The 18,813-nt window shown below is 36.1% G+C and overlaps 1 protein-coding gene across 4 annotated transcripts in view; it reads right to left on the bottom strand.

Moving 5' to 3' along the window:
* Positions 1 to 18,813, bottom strand: part of TAF2 (TATA-box binding protein associated factor 2) — a 98,425-nt gene that overhangs the window by 17,199 nt on the left and 62,413 nt on the right. For 2 of the 4 annotated variants that reach the window (XM_038555408.1, XM_038555407.1), the window contains exons 23-26: positions 14,522 to 14,751; positions 13,049 to 13,204; positions 12,462 to 12,567; positions 9,515 to 9,637 (exon numbers count right to left, since the gene is read on the bottom strand). In XM_038555408.1, coding sequence (XP_038411336.1) covers positions 9,515 to 9,637; positions 12,462 to 12,567; positions 13,049 to 13,204; positions 14,522 to 14,751 — 615 coding nt within the window. The remainder of the gene's footprint in view (positions 1 to 9,514; positions 9,638 to 12,461; positions 12,568 to 13,048; positions 13,205 to 14,521; positions 14,752 to 18,813) is intronic. The other 2 variants (XM_038555409.1, XM_038555410.1) reach the window with 1 other exon arrangement.

Here is an 18,813-nt window from a genome sequence, read left to right on the forward strand (position 1 = left end):
TTAGACTCTAGTGTATGAAAATTTCTTGCTTCCTCCAGAAGCTACAATCCTTGGGCCATACCCCAAGAAAGACTTCTCTCTGCATTACTCTGGACTGACAATACTGCTTTACATGCAGCCAACTAAGAAAAAAAGCCTAAGAATCATCTCAGATACCCTCCCATTGGTTTTCACTCATAAATATCAACTGTCAGATCACCTCACCTCAACTGGATGGCAATACTAGTCTTTCATTAACTGGTTCCTATGCCTAATGTGTCTTACACTCAAACCTATACTTTACATAGCTACACAGAAGTAGTTCTCAACCAGATGGATTTTGCCCCCATAGGGGTTTATTTGGCAATATCTGGAGATAGTTTTGTCATCACACCTGGGGTAGAACTGGGAGAGGAAGACATAGTGGTGTCCCAAGCATAGAGTCTAGGGATGCACAGGATATCATACCATACATAGAACAGCTCCTCCAACAAAAAATTCTCATGCCCACAATGTTAATGTGTAGGTTGGAAGACCCTGCTATGTAGTGATCTTCCTAAAAACAAAGCTATATGTAATTATCTGCTTAAAAACTCAGTTAGTTCTAAAAACAACAAAAATGACAGTAACAAAAAAACAACTCAGTTGATTCTACCAACAGAATAAAATCCAAAAAAACCCTTGGGCTTAAACGCAGCAGTTTCTGAAAATACATGCTTAAACCAACTAGCTAAAAAAAACCCAGTTTTTCAACTAAAATGGACTATTTAAATTATCAGCACTAATTTTGATCCAAACTAGCCCCAAAACCATGATTCTTACCAAAACTACACCACAGAAGTTTCCTAAAAAATCAGTTTCAGCACGGATTTGATGGTTTACAATCTGTCCTAAACTTACCATTCCAGCCTTATGTTCCCCTATCACTTTCTATGCACTTTAGAGTAGCCCTTTCATGATTGTGAATTTGTAAATGCTATTTCCTATGCTTGAAATATCCTTCCCTTATTTGTCCAACTCATAAATTCACTTAACAAGCAACAGGAACTATATGGGAACTGGGGAAAATAGAGATGAACTGGATAGATCTCAGTCTTCTGGCATTTACCAACTAGCTGAGAAGAAAGAAGTTGAGTAAGTACAACCAAATAATAAAAAGACAAAGCACAGAGTGAACCAGTAGCATGACAGGAGACTTAAATTAGCTGTGGGGGTATCAGAGACAAACTTCTCCAAGGAAGTAATATTTAAATGGTAACCTAAAGAAGACAAAAGGGACAGAAAAAACATTTCAGGCTTTTTAGGAATTTAAAACTCAGCTCAAATGTCATTTAAGTTTTCCCCAAACTGCCCCCCAAAATTAGTACTTTCATGTTCCCACTACATAATTCAAAAAGGAAATTACAGCACAGAGAACTTAAATGACTTGCTCCCCAGGTGGCACCGGCAGGTTTGAGACCAAAAGCTCCAGAGTCTGTGCTCTTAACTGCTCTGCTGTGCTACACACAGCACAGTACACACCGCAGCATACCTTTTTTCTTTGGGTCTCTTTCATTACACTTAGAGAGCATCTTGAGAACAGGTGTCTTTTTCATCTTTGTATCTCAATATGTCACCCAATATCTAGCACCCTCTCCATCGCACCTCCTCACCCCTGCCAAAGCTTGCTAAACAAATGAATGAATTAATACAACAGAAATATCTAATTATTGCATTTCTTTTAGATAGAATATTAGGTTAATTTAATCCAACTAAATGCAATCTGAAGGTCATTAATTTTGAAGGGAGCGGGAGAAAGCTAGGACCATTCTATTACAGACCATTACAGACCATTCATTCAACTAGTATTGACTGACTACTAGATTTCTTTGGTGTCAGGCATGGTTCAAAAATTTCAGGACAAATGAATAAACCAAAGCTCTTGTTCTCTCAGATGACACATATTTTATTACTACAAAATTATATTTTTATATTCATGATATTTTGCTAAAGATAACACTAATAATGATACATAAGCTAATTAGAGATTATGTACATACAGAACAAGTTTAGGGATCTGTATCTTTTTCAATAATTGGCACCAAAATAACATTCAGAAAAATTTTCAGGGATATCTGATTTAGAGTATCAGCCATTTGGCTGATATGCCACTGTAAGATTTTAATTTAGATTTTTTTTTTTTTAAAACCTTTGTTTTTTTTTTTTTAATTTTTTATTTATTTATGATAGTCACACAGAGAGAGAGAGAGAGAGAGAGAGAGAGAGAGAGAGAGAGAGAAGCAGAGACACAGGCAGAGGGAGAAGCAGGCTCCATGCACTGGGAGCCTGATGTGGGATTCGATCCTGGGTCTCCAGGATCGTGCCCTGGGCCAAAGGCAGGCGCCAAACCGCTGCGCCACCCAGGGATCCCTTAATTTAGATTTTAAATAAATTATACAAGTATGTTTCCAATCACAGGACACAGAGGTGATAAGGAGAAGTGATAAGAGACTTTAAACCCTGATGAACAAATCCCTTCAGATCCTAGCTCATGATTTAGACTACAACAGACTGTGAGCTTTTCAACTGGCTGTCTGCACTATTAAGAATCTAAGGTCCTCTTCTGCACTGAAGTTTCATCATTCTAAACACCTGCCAAGCTACTTGGATTGCAAAAAACCAATAATTATATTGGAAACTGTACTTCCTAGCAGAGATAACTGCCAAATAGACAACCAAGTGTACTTGGGTATACTCTTTTCCAAGGAATACTTATAACCACTTCAAAATCCAATCTCTTGTGGCCTTATACTTAGCATTAAAGATACACTGATTATAAATCTTGCATGACTCTTGATTTGTAATTACTCTATTCATAAGACAATGGATTAGCTAGATCCAAAGATAAAGGTGTTAGGAACCTCGGCTCCAAGGACAAATGGCTGATTTTAAGGCTGGGCAGGATATTTACAAGATGAACCTGAAACACATCTGGTATAATGGCAAGGAAGTTAAATTCTTCTCAACAGACCCAAGAGTCAAACTTCTAAGAGGTTCTCACTGTCCAAAGATGGGACAATCTGTACAATGATAAGAATAACTAATGGACTAGAACTAATTGATCACACATTGGAGGATGTTAGATAGCCAACTCATCATTTGAAAAATTATTAACTAAAAAGAGAAGCCATTATTTTCCTCCTCCTCTATGATCTATACCACTGGGTATTAATAGATGAAGGGGGACTTTAGCTTTATAAAATAAACTAGTTTATAAAAATGGAAAGATTAATTAGAATATCACCACCTTGTGGGGCACCTGTGTGGCTCAGTCAGTTGAACATCTATCTGACTATTGATTTTGGCTCAGGTCATGATCTCAGTGTTCTGAGATCCAGCCCTGCATCAGGCTCCAAGCTCAGCAGGGGTGTGCTTGAGATTCTTTCTCTCTCTCTGTCCTTCCTCCTGCTCACACATGTGTACTCTCATTAAATAAATATATAAATCTTAAACAAACAAAAAAGAATATCACTGTCTTGCAACTCTCAGTGAAATAATGGATCGAGGCACTGAACATCTTAGTGGTTAACCTCATAAAAGAATCAACTCTTTTTTTTTTTTAAGATTTTATTTATTCATGAGAGACACGCAGAGAGAGGGAGGCAGAGACATAGGCAGAGGGAGAAGCAGGCTTCATGCAGGAAGCCCAATGTGGGACTCGATCTGGGGACTGCAGGATCATGCCCTGAGCCAAAGGCAGATGCTTAACCGCTGAGCCACCCAGGTACCCCAAGAATCAACTCTTAACTATAGGAAACAAACTGAGGGTTGCTAGAGGGGAGGGGGGTGGGGAACAGGTAACTGGGTGATGGACATTAAGGAGGGCAAGTGATGTAGTGAGCACTGAGTATAAGACTGATTAATCACTGACCTCTACATCTGAAACTAATAATATATTAATTAATTGAGTTTAAGTTGAAAAAATAAAAATAAGTAAATAAAATCTAACTTCCAGTTGAAAAAATAAAAATAAGTAAATAAAATCTAACTTCCACTATTCAAAAAAAAATAAAAAAAAAGTCAACCAGACATTGTATATTTCCAGATGGAAGAACACACCGCCATCTATAAACCTGAATACAATTAAGCTTCTATATCCGATTATAAATTTACAAGAAATAAAAAGGACTCTAATATGTTAATTATACCACAGGTATAGAATAAGCAAAATACAGACTTGAAAACTACAGCTTAAGACCCTGGTTTCTTTAACAAATATACTGTAAAAGGGAAGAAAAGACAGAGAAAAAGGTAAACTTGAAACCTTAAATTTAAAAAGATGTAAAGGACAGATCAACCAACTACAATGTGTAGACCTTATGTGGATACTGGTTCAAAAAATAAAGTGTGTTAAAAATAAGTATCAGAATGATGGCATAAGTCAACTAACTGAAACTTAAACACTGGCTACTTATAAATATGAAAAAACACAAAAATATTTAAAAATATGAAAAAAATTAATGTTTTAAAGAATGCTACTGTGGTTAATGACTTTTTAAAGTCCTCACCTTTACAGATATATACTAAGTTGTTTATGAATAAAGTGATGATCCATGGGATTTGTTTCAAAATTGTTCATAAGGGTGAAAATAGGTAAGGATATAGATTACACCACTGACCATGAGTTGATTGCTATAGAAGCTAAGCATGGGGTGGGGGGCGGTTCATTATAGTAGTCTGACTCCTTCATAGTTTGCCATAATAAAGTGTTTTTTAAAAAGGAGAAGTTAAGGCAATTTGACACTATCCATGAAAATGTTAAATATCCATAGTCTATGGTTTAAAATGTTCATTTCTAGAACTCTATCCTATAAATGTGCTCATGCATATGTGCAAAGACACATACACAAAAATATTCACCAAAATAGTATTTGTAACGACAGAACATCTGATAAAACCTAATGTTATTCTATAACCACCATCCTTTAGCTCTTAAGTTTTCAATTATAGACTATATATATCTATATATATAGTCTATAATATATATTATGTTCATTATACATATATTCATTATACATATATAAAATAATCCATTTATTTTAGAGAGAACATGTGCATAGCAGGGGGGCGCAGAGGGAAAGGCAGAATCTCAAACAGACTCCCGCTGAGTCTGACAAGGCAGGGCTCGACCTCCTGACCCTGAGATCATAACCTGAGCCAAAATCAAGAGTTAGATGCTTAACTGACTGAGCCAGAGCCATTCAGGCTCCCCGACAAAATATATATATATTTTTTTTGTTTGCTTAATCTCTATCTTTCCTGGATAATTTCACCAGGTCTAATCCAAGGTGGTAAGAAAGTACAACTTCCTTCTCATATGGAATTGTATTAACAATCAGATTTGGGACATGTATGAGTTGACTTTCACACTAGCATGATGTCATCTACAGAAACTCTACTGAGAAAAATGCATGTATTACCATCAACATGACACATTTACGCACATAATTTCATGTATCACTTCGGGGTTTACAAGATTGCTGGGAACCTGAGGCCCACCCAAGGTGAGGTACCACTCATTTTTAAGCTAAAGAAAGCACTTTTAGGCCCTGAAATATGTGTCTCTATGATAGATGGCACATACATAAACAAAGGATTTATACATAATTAAGAATATTGTATTTTCCTATTTCATTCATATGAAAACCACAAAACAGAGTATCTGTTTTGTTGTTCTACCCAATGTTAAATCTTTCCTAGAGATCTAGTAAAATGCACTATGGATAAAGATTTTTGCTATAGTCAATTTAACAAGTGCAAAATAAACTGAAAGAGGTACTTAATATAAGCCTAATTTAGGGGCTTGTCAGCCCATCTGATTAAAGTGCTGTCAACATTCAATAACCTGTTAGTTCTCTTCAATTTGTTCACATAGGTATATGTTTAAACTTAACACAAAACCTGCAGTTTTTATTAGGAAAAGTGTGAAGTTTGGTCTTCGCATTCTTTAGATCACTGTAAAAAATAAAGTGTAAAATTATATCATTAAAATTTAAGTAAAAAAAGAATCAAAGTCTGCTTTTCACATTAGAGTTTCAAAAGAAAGAACTAGTACTTTCAAAATATATATATTTCTTTTTTTGCGGTAAAGATTCCATGCACTAAAACAGTGCTTTTCTAACTTATGCAAGAAGGCATTATGTAATACAGCAGCCCTAGCTAGGCAAAACTGCAGGAACTCTCTTCCTTTTCTTCCCCACTAGGGGTTTCCCTCTGCTCCTGTGCCTGTCACTTCTCTATGCCTCATCACCACAGACAGGCTGTGTCAGGCTGCTGTAGTGATGGAAAGGACACAAGAGGCTGTATGGCCTCCTCTTTGCCTCAGGGGAGAGGAAAGAAATAATAAAGGAAGGAAAATACCCCTGCCACTTCTCTTTTCTTACCCATAAATGGCTTAACCTATCACACATATCATCCTCAAAATATTCTTCTAGCATATGCAAGGAAAGAGAAAATTGGAGGGAAAAAAGAACAAAAAGGAAACCATGACTTGTCCACTACTTAACAGTTTCCACCTCTTCTTTATCTTACCTACACGCCCATTCATCTTCTATCCCACCCCCCAGGTGACATCTGTAACACATTCCAGTTCTCAATTATCTGGTTTGCTGGCTCTTTTAAGAGAGCCATCTCAGGATTCATCTCGGCTCTAGGAAAGGAAGCAGGGCTCTCAATCTCAAAAGCCTTGGACCTAAGGAGATAGCAGAAATGAGTAAGCACAATTCCATTGTGCAACACAAAATGGAAGGCACATCCCTGCCTCAGAGGACTTCTCAAGTTAACTCTTTTTCAAGAGAAGCTGGAAATCCAGATTGCTATGTGTAATCTCTTTTTAGTAAACTACTTCAAAAATTTTTGTGAGACTTATATAGAACAAGTAAAAGATGCCTCAGTTGGATGTGCTGAATAAAGCTCTAACTAAGGCCCATTTGTGAACTCTAATTTGGAATCCCTTGGAGAGTTAAGAGAGTTCACAGCTTCCCTTACACTGGTTCTGTGCCTCCTCTCCTCAGCCCTCCAGCTAACAACCTCAGGCCAGGCTAGCTACCACAGCAAGAGACCCTGGCTCCTTCTGGGAGGCAGGAAGAGAGGAAGTCCCTATTTTACTGCCAACTTTGAGTTATGCAAAGTTGTGCTTCTGACATTTCCAAAGATGAAGTTCTAAGGGCCCCTTTTCTCAGAAACATTGTTACAAACAGTGGCTAGGTTTGATACTCTTATTCTTCATGTATGGTGTAAGTTAAAAGGGATTTTAACTTTGTTGGCTAGCTTGGGAAAGTTACCTATCAAATGTAACAATGTATCTATGGGAAAACCACATTTAGAATTCCAAAACAAATATTAGTACAAATAATCTTTTGGAACATCACCATTTGTAAAATGAAGGTTTTCTAAATTCTAATAGTATCACTATTGAATCTTAAGACCTGCTCACTGGCCACAGGGTACTGAATAGCATAAATACATTTAAAAAAAATTACAAAAGCACATTAAAAAAACATATTGCAGTTAAGTTTTAGTCAGTCCAAGTAATATATGGGTATACACTTTGCCTGATGACACAAAAAGGTCCTAGGCAACCAGAGCTGAAATATTAATACTTTCCTATTCCACACTCTTAGCCCTGTATCTCCTTCCTCAGTCTTCCATGAGGTCAAGAGAGCTACAGGACTATAAAAAGAGAGATTCCAAAAAAAGTAAAAGTGAAAAAAAAAAAAAAAAAAAAAAGGTAAAAGTGGGTTTTTAAAAGCAATAGGGAACTATGATACAGAGGCATATTAGTGGCCACAAAATGGTGTTAAAATTTGCTGCTCCCTAGGTTAGTGCGCCACATCACAAAGAAAAACCAAACATTTTCAGACTCTTTTCTGGAACAAGAAATCATTTAACTGCCGAATTCAGACAGATTTTTTTTTAAAAGGCATGGAAGAACAGGCAGAAGCATCACCCCAAACTATATCAAGAGGTTTAAAATACTCTGAGCTTGATCATTTTTAAAAATGTGGGTAATTTTTCATGGCTAGTAAAATTTTAGTAAGTATAATGGTAATAAAGCAAAATTACACCAAAACCAAAAATAAAAACAACAGAACATAAGGCTAGCAAGGCCAAGAAATGTCAAAATTCACTTATCAAAGTGATAAAGACTCCAGCTGATTCTTTCTGAAATAAATTCTGCATGAACCTATTAACAGTAAATGCATACAGCCGCACACAGAGAGATATAAGAAAGCAACAATCTGGGGTCTCAATACCAAAATATTCTGAGTTGTTACTCTGGCTTGAATTAATCACAGTTGATCCTTAAGCTCCTCAAATCAATAAACAGCTACTCCTTTGTTTATATCATAAAAACATGGCTTATATAAACAAAATCCATCTGTTGGAATCTTAAAAGTCTGACTAATGACTTTTGGAAAAACTATTGTTTAAAAATGATTTTGCTTATATATCTTGTTTTTCACTCCCTGTTCCTCCAAAACTTGAGAACTGAATCTTTAACACTGAATGTTTATTATTCCTTATCTAGATTACGTTTTTTTTTTTTTTTGGTAAGCAACTAAAAACAAAATAAGCAGAAGACAATGTAAAATAGAGTAGACAACAAACACATCTGAACTGAATTACTTTTCATAAAATTAAGCCCAACTAGTATTTAATAATTTAAAAGACAGAACATCTTAATTTTCTAGTATAGCATCTAGGCTTCATGACTGACCATGAATGACCAATTGTAAAGCTTTCAAGGGGAGAGGGAAAGGAAAAATAAATAAATGACTTTCACATTTTATAAAAGTATGAAAGGTGCAGATTTGATGGTATCTACTGAAGCTGGCATTTTCCATCTTATAATATTCTAAGAAAAATAATTGCAAGAAAAAAATAATGGGTATTTTTAAATGGCATAATAAGGGATGTTTTTCCCCTTTTCTACTCTTCTCTCATTTCCAAGTTTTATAGGAGTGCACTATTTTCAAATAGTCTAGTTTAAAATATTCTTAGGGGCACCTGGGTAGGTCAGATGGTTAAACGTCCAACTCAACTTAGATCTTGATCTCACGGTTGTGAGTTCAAGCCCCAAATCAGGCTCCAAGCTGGGTGTAGAGTCTACTTAAAAATCAAGAAATAAAATATTCTTGGGATCCCTGGGTGGCGCAGCGGTTTGGCGCCTGCCTTTGGCCCAGGGCGTGATCCTGGAGACCCGGGATCGAATCCCACATCGGGCTCCCGGTGCATGGAGCCTGCTTCTCCCTCTGCCTGTGTCTCTGCCTCTCTCTCTCTCTCTCTCTCTCTGTGACTATCATAAATAAATAAAAATTAAAAAAAAAAAAAAAAAAAGAAATAAAATATTCTTTACATTACATAATACAAAGTCAATGTGTTGCAAGAAAAGCAAGTCCCTAGATCTATATTTTCATGTATTTTTTTAAGTTGATAAACTTTATACATTTTGTAGATTTGTTCTTAATAATAATAATAATAATAATAATTTCACCTGTTCCCTTCCGTGCAAGCTCCATGCTCCACTGGGGTTTCGTGGTGGGTGTGCCATCACAGCCTGTTGAGTGCTGAGGTATTAAAGCAGATCGGGAGCTAGTTGGCCGATATTTAGAGAGCCCTATAATACCAAAGAGGGAAAAGAGGCATTTATTTCTTGGTTTACCAAAAGAAGAAAAAAGCCTGACATGTTTTTATAAGTTAACCTTAAAACCAGAAGCAGTTCAACAGCAGAATTCTAATAAGGCTACTACTAACTACTAAAGATCCCATTTGATTTTAATCCTTTGTCATGGTTCCTTTGTGCTTAAGTCTAGGGACAACACACTTCAAGAAAGACAGTAAAGAGTAACTGGCCTGCAATATATATAAACTGGATTCTATATTTGAGGTAGAAACCATATTTTATATTATGTAAATGGAATTTTGGATATAGTAAAATTTCCTTGTTCTCCCCCAAAAAATTTGCGAATAAATTCTAACACTTACTCAGCAAATAGATAAAAATAATTTAGGGGTTACAGAAGATATTTCAAAAAGGAAATGTTTTAATGGCATAATGTGAACAGCACTGTAGCAGCTATCAGGAAACCTAGGTTCTGGTTCCAAGTTGTCAACAAATTAGATAATCCAGGTGAGACACTTATCTCATTGTGTCTCAATTCCTTCATCTGACACATGGAAAAGTTCTAAGGTCAGTCTAGTCCTGAGTAGGCTATTACTTGAGCGTGTCATTTAGGGCAAGTCACCTAAGATCTCTCTCTTAAATTCACTTGTCTATAAAATGGACTGAATAGGTAAAAAATTGTTAATATCTCTTACAGTCAGAAAAGCCAAAGAATTCATGATATGTCAGTTTTCAAATGTATCTTAGGCTCTTATATTCTACCTAAAGCTAGTTCTCAAATTCTACTAGCTTATCTTAGATTACTAAGTAGTGAGAAATAATTTAGGTCTCAAAACTAAGATTTAATAAAAAGCAGACCATGGTAGGTAACGGGGACTTTGTACAACTGTAACAAGTTTAAAAAGGATGGAAAAAAAGAACAGAGAAAAAAATATTCAAATGCAGAAGTCATAAAAGACACCAATATGAGGCATAAATAAATACTCATTTTTTTCCAATAAAAAAAAAAAGTAGGAAAAGGACCCAGAAAAAAAAATAGTAGTCATATTCCCAATAAAAAATGCATTATAAAGTATACTTGAGGGGGTGTCTGGCTGGCTCAGTCAGTAAAGCATGCTGACTCCTGATTCTGGTATTATGAGTTAAAGCCCACAATGGACAAAGAGATTACTTAAAAAAAAATTAAACTAAATTTGACTTATCATTTATAATTAATAAGTGTCTTTATAAGTTACTACATTGGTGGCAAAACAGTACTAGGCATACAAAAATGATGATAAATGAAAATTAATAAATTACATCTTACATATCAACGTGGACGAACTTTAGAAGCATAATGTTGACTGAAAAAAGTCATACTCCTATCATACCAGTTTCATAAAATTAAAAAAACAAGTACAAAGAAATCCTATATTTACGTGGTACACTATAAAGAAAAACCAGAGAATGATTAAGTAACAAAAGAAAGTGAAGACAGTATTTCCTTGTAGTGCAAAAGTAGGTGAACAGAACTAGGGAAGAGGCACAAGAGGAATGACAAGCATGGGGTCTAAGACGCAGGTTAAAGTGGAGAGAGGTTCACAGATATTTGTCTGATGATATGTCTGATGTCTATAAAATTATAAAATGGTGATGATATAAGCTAGGTATTAACTCTTGAAAAAGCATTATGATAAAATGTATCAAGAACTGTAAAAATGTGAGATGCTTCAGTGGCTCAGTGGTTCAGTGTCTGCCTTCGGCTCAGGGGGTGATCCTGGAGTCCCGGGAGCCTGCTTCTCCCTTTACTATGTTCTCTGCCTCTCTCTGTGTGTCTCCCATGAATAAATAAATCTTTAAAAAGAACTGTAAAAATCTGAAGTCTCTCATAATACAGTTAAAATTAACTTTGCACCAATAATACATTTTGGGAAACATATCCATGAATATAATTTGACAAAAAAGAAACAAAAGCTTTTGAATGAAGATATCCAGCAAAGAATTATCTGTAATAAAAAAAAATTGAAACAATGTAAATACCTACCAAGAAGGAAAAATAAAGTATATTATAGTACACTCAACTCAATACTGTTTCAGATACTATTTTCAAAAGAAAAGCTTATATTTGAGAGATGCATGCAAAAATTTATGATATGAAACAGGGATATTATATGAAACAGAGAGAAACCTGTGTTACTGGGGGGATTAGTTTCAGTCAAAATTTTAAAATTATGGTTATATTAAAAAGAAAATAGGTCTAATATTTTATTTTGAGGTTAAGTAGATTACAAAAAACAAAAAAAAAAACCAAAAAAACAAAAAACAAAAAACCAAAAAACCAAACAAACAAAAACAAAAAACAAAAAAACAAAAAAAACCAAGAACCCTAAAGCTACTGGAAGGAATCTGTTGAATGTTTTTTTAAACAAACCCAGAAGTATGGCAAATACATAAAAAGACCAAAATAAAATAGAATTTTAAAAAAGTCCTTTAAAAAAACTTATTCCTATGCTGATATACCTTATAATCTTTTTTATTTTAAATATTTTATTTATTTATTCATGAGAGACACAAAGAGAGGCAGAGACATAGGCAGAGGGAGAAGCAGGCTCCCTGCTGGGGGGCCTGATGCAGGACTTGATCCCAGGATCCAGGATCACAACCTGAACCAAAGGCAGATGCTCAACCACTGGGCCACCCAGGTGCCCCTTCCCCTTATAATCCGATACAATCTAGTATTTTCTAGTTACTTTTAAACTTTATAGTTGTTCACTTGTAAATAAAGCAACAAGCCTTTATTTGTTAGCACCATGTGAACTCTCTTGTATACCAATCTTACCTGGAGTCGATGGCCTTTCAAGCATGTTCAAATGATGAGAAATAAACGCCTGGCTATCATGAACAGTGTCCATATCAATTTCCTCCTCATCTTGAGAATTTGAGAACTAAAACACATACACAAAACAAAGGCGAAAAGAAGCCATTATATTGCTTTACATTTGGATCTTAGCTCTTAGGAAAGGTAGCAGAGAGGTCACAGAATATACCCCCACATCTTAAAAGGAAAAATAGTCTTTTTCTCAAAAAGTACTAAGAGTAAGAAAAGATTAAATGGACCAGCCTCCAAAAGAAGCTGAATGGATATTACTGGAAATGAAATAGCAACTAAAATCTACTCCTATATTGTGGGAAGAGGGAGTGAGCTGTGGTAAATCACACACACAGTTCCTACCCCAAACAGAGAAGAAGTATGTGATAATGAAAGTTAAATCAGATGTAAGATCTTAAATGGGCATTTGGGTTCTTTTATGATTCAGTCTGCCCCATCTGTTCCTGCTATGGAAAAACCATTGGAAGTATTCAAAAAGATTTACAAGAAGGTGAATATCCTACACTATTAATACAGGTTTAACCTGTATTTCTTACTCTGATTTTGAGTTTGACTTTACTGCTATCCTCATTCTTCTCCAGTATTTGACCAGGTTCTAGTGGGGACCCCAGTGGTGTATCAGCCTTCCTCTTCACTCCCTGCTGATGAGCTGACATATTACATGATGCTTCCTTGGCAAGGTGATCATCTTCCTGCGGCAATATTCAAGATCAAAATTAGATTTCTGAAGACAAGTAGCTCATATTATAGCTGAACACTAATAGCTACAGCAACCATGCAGATTAGAGCATGCCCAGTGCTTAAAAATTATCAGCAATGGGCTTAAAATAAACTTCCCCTTTTCCTGTCTGCTAGTCTTTTTGGGGGGAGATCAGAGGTATATAAGTGAATTTCTAGAGCTTTCCCAAAAGAGTATATTTTGGTGTCATTTTCTCCCTTCTCCTGAAGACTCCAAGAATGAATGTGAGTAACACATATGGGCAAGAATTATAAACATTATTTGTTTCTACAAGTTCTAAGTATTCAGATTTGAAAGAGCATTTTTATGAGTCTCATTTTTTCCTATTGAAAGATCTTACTCCTTCATAATCCAAACTCTAGAATACATTTCAAATTTACAACAAATACAATTATATTCCAGAAAATCTAAGTGAATAAATAAATTTAAAATGATTATCACTAACTACCATTAAGAGAATCTCAGTTTTCAAGTGTCAAAACACCAGTAGGGAATTGCCAGGCAAGTAATCTGGTCTAAATATTGGCGAAAAATGAAGCATGAATTATTGGGAACATTTTGGTACTAATATGAAAATCATTTCAGGAAAACTTTCTTTAAATTATAGTAAAATGATTATGTATCTTAAAGGTCTTTTTACAAAAAGTCTGGTAATTTTATAATGCACAGCTAGAAATAAAAGCTTTTTAAAAGGCAAACACAGACACACGTACATAAATAAAATAGTAATGCAAAATCTCCTCCCAAATCAGCAGCTTACTCATTTACCTGACCAGTCATTGCTATTTATTTGATAAGCATTTGTCAGGCACTTATCATATGCTTAGAATTGTGCTATGTATGACACAGAGAAGCAAAAAAACAAAACAAAAAAAAAACAAAACAGAACAAAAAAACCCATAAAACAAAAAAACAGGCAGAGCCCCTATGTTCAAATAGTTTGCCAACAGCATATATGGACAAGATTAAATATTCATTTCAATTTTCTGCTACTCAAGGAAGAAATTCAACACTCCAGTACAAAAACATGATGTCACCACAAAAGGAGTCAATGGACTGGCAGCACATCATTTGTCATGTGCAGCTATGTAGTTTGTCAGAAGCATTTTATAAACTGTAAAGTACTAAACTACTGTCAGCTAGTTGTTTGTTTTTTAAGTGCACATGAAACTTAGTGGCTTTAAAATTTGCCAGTCAAAACAGCAATTCTCTTCTCTAGATAGCTCTATATAATGAAACTACATCTTCATATAATACATTGGATTCTTACAGGGTTCTGAAATCCAACTAGCTGTGCGTGACTACTTGGATTAATCGCGGCTTCTTGGTTGCCTGCTATGGCCTCTGGAATTATGGTCGGATTCAAGACAGCTTTTTTCTCTTTTAGATTAAGAACCAACCCAAGCTCTGGTAAGGGCAAGCAGGAAGGTCTACTGAGGCCAAAAAGTGTGAAGTACAAGTCCACAGCACCACACCGTAACCTCCAGTCATGTGAAGTTCCTAAGAAGTAAATAATAAAGAAATAAGTCAATATGTACTCTTATTTTTTTTAAGTTTTTTTTTAATTTTTACTTATTTATGATAGTCACAGAGAGAAAGAGAGAGAGAGAGAGAGAAAGAGAGAGAGAGAGAGAGGCAGAGACATAGGCAGAGGGAGAAGCAGGCTCCATGCACCGGGAGCCTGACGTGGGATTCGATCCCGGGTCTCCAGGATTGCACCCTGGGCCAAAGGCAGGCGCTAAACCACTGCACCACCCAGGGATCCCAATATGTACTCTTAACCATAGATTTTTTACTGCTCCAGAACCTATACAGAGGAAAAGGATTATGATGTCAAGGGGCTATCTAATGACCTAGGCTGAACGGGCAAACCTTCTACTCTAAAGATGCATCTTATCTTAACATAGATACTTACAAATTGTTATAGAAGCAGTAAATGAAAAGTATTTTTCATTTTCATTTTATTTTTATTTTTATTTATTTATGATAGTCACAGAGAGAGAGAGAGAGAGAGAGAGGCAGAGACACAGGCAGAGGGAGAAGCAGGCTCCATGCACCGGGAGCCTGATGTGGGATTCGATCCCGGGTCTCCAGGATCGCGCCCTGGGCCAAAGGCAGGTGCCAAACCGCTGTGCCACCCAGGGATCCCAGTATTTTTCATTTTTAAAAAAGATTATTTGAGAGAGAGAGAGAGTGTGCACATGTGTGTGGGGAGTTGGAGTGGGGACTGGGGGAGTGGGAGACAGCATCTCAAGCAGACTCTGTGCTGAGTGTGGAGTTCATGTGGGGCTTGCTTGATCTCTCAACCTTGAGGTCATGACCTACGCTGAAATCATCAAGAGTTGGCTTAACTGACTAACCACCCAGGTGCCCCTGGAAGCAGTATATAACAATGAATGAACTAATTATGTTTATAATTGGAAAAAATGTTATCATTACACCATTTTTTTTTTTTTTTTTAAGATTTATTTGAGAGAGAGCAAGCGAGTGAGGGGTGGGGGCAGAGGGAGAGGGAGAGAAGCAGACTCCCTGCTGAACACACAGCCCGATGCAGGACTCTATTTCATGACCCTGAGATCATGACCTAAGCTGAAAGCAAGAATTGGATGCTTAACCAACTGAGCCATCAAGGTACCCCCTTTATACCATTCTTCTTAGCAAATAAATGTTAGTTAGATATCCACTAAAACTTTAATAATCCAAAAACAGTATTTTTTCTGACTTTAAATCTTCCTTTTAATTCTTCCTCCTTGGTAACTACTCCATTCATTCTGTTCATCTTGTCTGATCTTCTTAAACAGTCCATTAGGAAGACAGCACTCCATGAGCCTTTATGAACTTTACCACCTGAAACAAATTCTGTCGAATTTATTACTTTCAGATTTTAAATGTGGTAAGAAACCCTACAACTACTTAAAATAACAGGATTCAAAACTTTTATTGAGGAGGAGAAAAATGTTTTGGTAAATGTCCTTTTTTTTTTTTTTTTTAAATTTATTTATGATAGTCACACACAGAGAGAGAGAGAGGGAGAGACACAGGCAGAGGGAGAAGCAGGCTCCATGCACCGGGAGCCCGACGTGGGATTCGATCCCGGGTCTCCAGGATCGCGCCCTGGGCCAAAGGCAGGCGCTAAACCGCTGCGCCACCCAGGGATCCCTGGTAAATGTCTTATATCTACTAGATATTTGTTTAAAAAATAAAAATTAAAGGAAAAGGCAAACCCCAGAGGTATCAACAGCTGGTAAAAACATACTGACAAGAAGACTGAATGATTCATGTACAAATTCGGTTTAAAGTAGTTGAGATATTAGAGGCAAATTCTTTCAATTTCTCTGATTAATGTCTTTTTCATTTCCAAAATAAGGGTCTTGATCTTAGATTATACCTTATCCTATATCAATAGCAGATCAGAGAGCAAATCAATATAGTTCTTTCTCACTTTCCCTTTTTTTTGCCAACAGAACACTCCAGGTGGATACTGCCATCGAATGGAACTGATTGACAGGATGAAATCTGTCATCTAGGGCTAGAGAATTGCTATGGTTTCTGGGCAAAATTTAAAATGATGTACAGAATTTAAAACAAATGAAAGTGACACATATATTCTTCTGGGTAAGAAAAACCTTACAAATACTTAATTGTGACCAAGAACTGTGATTTCAAAAGAGGACCATAATGTTTAAAAAGGAGAGACAAAAGGGAAAGAGGTTGCTACAGCAAATTTTAGACAAAATAGTATTAATATTAAGCTTTGTGGTTCTCAACAAATGTTAGAATGAATAAATAAACTGTCACCAATCAAACAGTAATTCCAACGAGACATATCCCAACAGGTTAAGTAAATGTGACATAAATACATGAGAGGAATCCTAATTTCACAGACTTCATACTATATACCACACTGCACAAGGTACCTTATATGCCTTGGTACAGCTATCATCAATCCTATGTGAGACATCTTCAACCTGCTATTGTGTGGTAAGGTAGCAGAAAGATAAGAGTTCATGAGGAGGATGAGGTTTTTGTCACAATAACTACAGAGAAACTAGACATGGGAACAGTATAGACTGAAAAGTAAGGATTTTACTGGAAATCCATTTCCTTCTCTGGAATATGCAGATCTGGACATTTTAATGGCCTAACATGGCTTAATTTTATCCACTACTCTCCTGGTCAAAGCACTTTGCACATGCAAGTTCACAAAGGACAGGTATCAGATTCCTGAGCCTTTTATTACAAAGGCTAGATGCGCTCAGAGCTCTGAAGGAGGGAGGGAATTCTGCCAGAGCACTAGCACTACCTACTCATGGGTGTTGCAAGAAAAGGAGTGAATCTTAGGCATTTTATCAGTAAAGAAAACTGGAACGGTTTAGGGTACATTTACACTGGAAGAAAAGTTAACCTTAAAGATTGTTATCACCTAATTATGTCTGCTGCAAATAACCATCTTGAACTGTGTTGTAGATGACATCAAAACCAGTAAGGCAATTAAGTGTGAATTCCTCAAAGTTTAAAAAAAAATTATTAGCAAATGGAAAATGTACATTTTGATGAACATCAAAATTTTGTTTTTTGGTTTTTTGTTTCTTTAAAGTCAGCTTAAGGATGATTATGTAGCATAGTGAAGGCTGCTAAATGCATTGAACTAAAATGAGAATTTTTTTTAACTTTTTATTTCTACGTGGTCTTTTTTCTTTTGTTTTGAACGTTTTATCTATGTCAAAAAGAGAGAGCACATGTGTGCCCATGAGCAGTGGGGAAGGGCAGAGCGAGAGAGAGAAGCATGCTCCTTGCTGAGCAGGAAGACCAGGCACTCGATCCCAGGACCTGAGATCATGAGCTGAGCTGAAGGCAGATGCTTAACCAACTGAGCCACCCAGGTGCTCCATGGTTTGTTTTGTTATGTTTTGTTTTTGAAGATTTTGGTAGATTTCCAATTTGGATGGAGGAATGAAAATCGTTTTGTTCCTGAGAATAATTACTGATAGTGTTTTTTCCCCTCAAAGAATTGATCTGTAAGTATTAAAATTTAGGGCTGATAAAAGGGAGCTAAAAAAAATGAAAAGCAGTACTTCCTATAAAAATTATAAAAGGGAAAAAAATAAAAGCTCCATTACATTTCAAAATCATGGAACAAAATCTTAAAAAATGGTTGTTATTATTTATAGTGCAATTAAGTTGAAAGGTAAAATGGGGAAACAGTTCTGCTAAATTAGTTAGCTCTGTGATCTTGGGCAAGTCAGGTACTTGGGCCCTAAAATGAGGACATGGATCTGAGGTGATGCTTAAGATTCCCCTCAGGTAAAAAATTCTAAGATCTCAAATCAATCAATTCCATTAAAGAGAGGCTCTGAAACAGCTCCTGGTTTCTACCCTCAGTTACAGATTTTGAAGACCGTCTTCTAGCTTAAATGACCCCAATCACTTAAGTGGCAATGAATGCTCATATATATGAAAATATACAAGGCATTATTCTCTCAAGTCAAATGCTGTCCAACCTGTCCTCACAAGCAGTTATACTTTGGGACCCACCTTGTTTACTTGGAACAGAAGAACACT

This window comes from Canis lupus, chromosome 13 (assembly GCF_011100685.1).
Source record: "Canis lupus familiaris isolate Mischka breed German Shepherd chromosome 13, alternate assembly UU_Cfam_GSD_1.0, whole genome shotgun sequence".
NCBI lineage: Eukaryota > Metazoa > Chordata > Mammalia > Carnivora > Canidae > Canis > Canis lupus.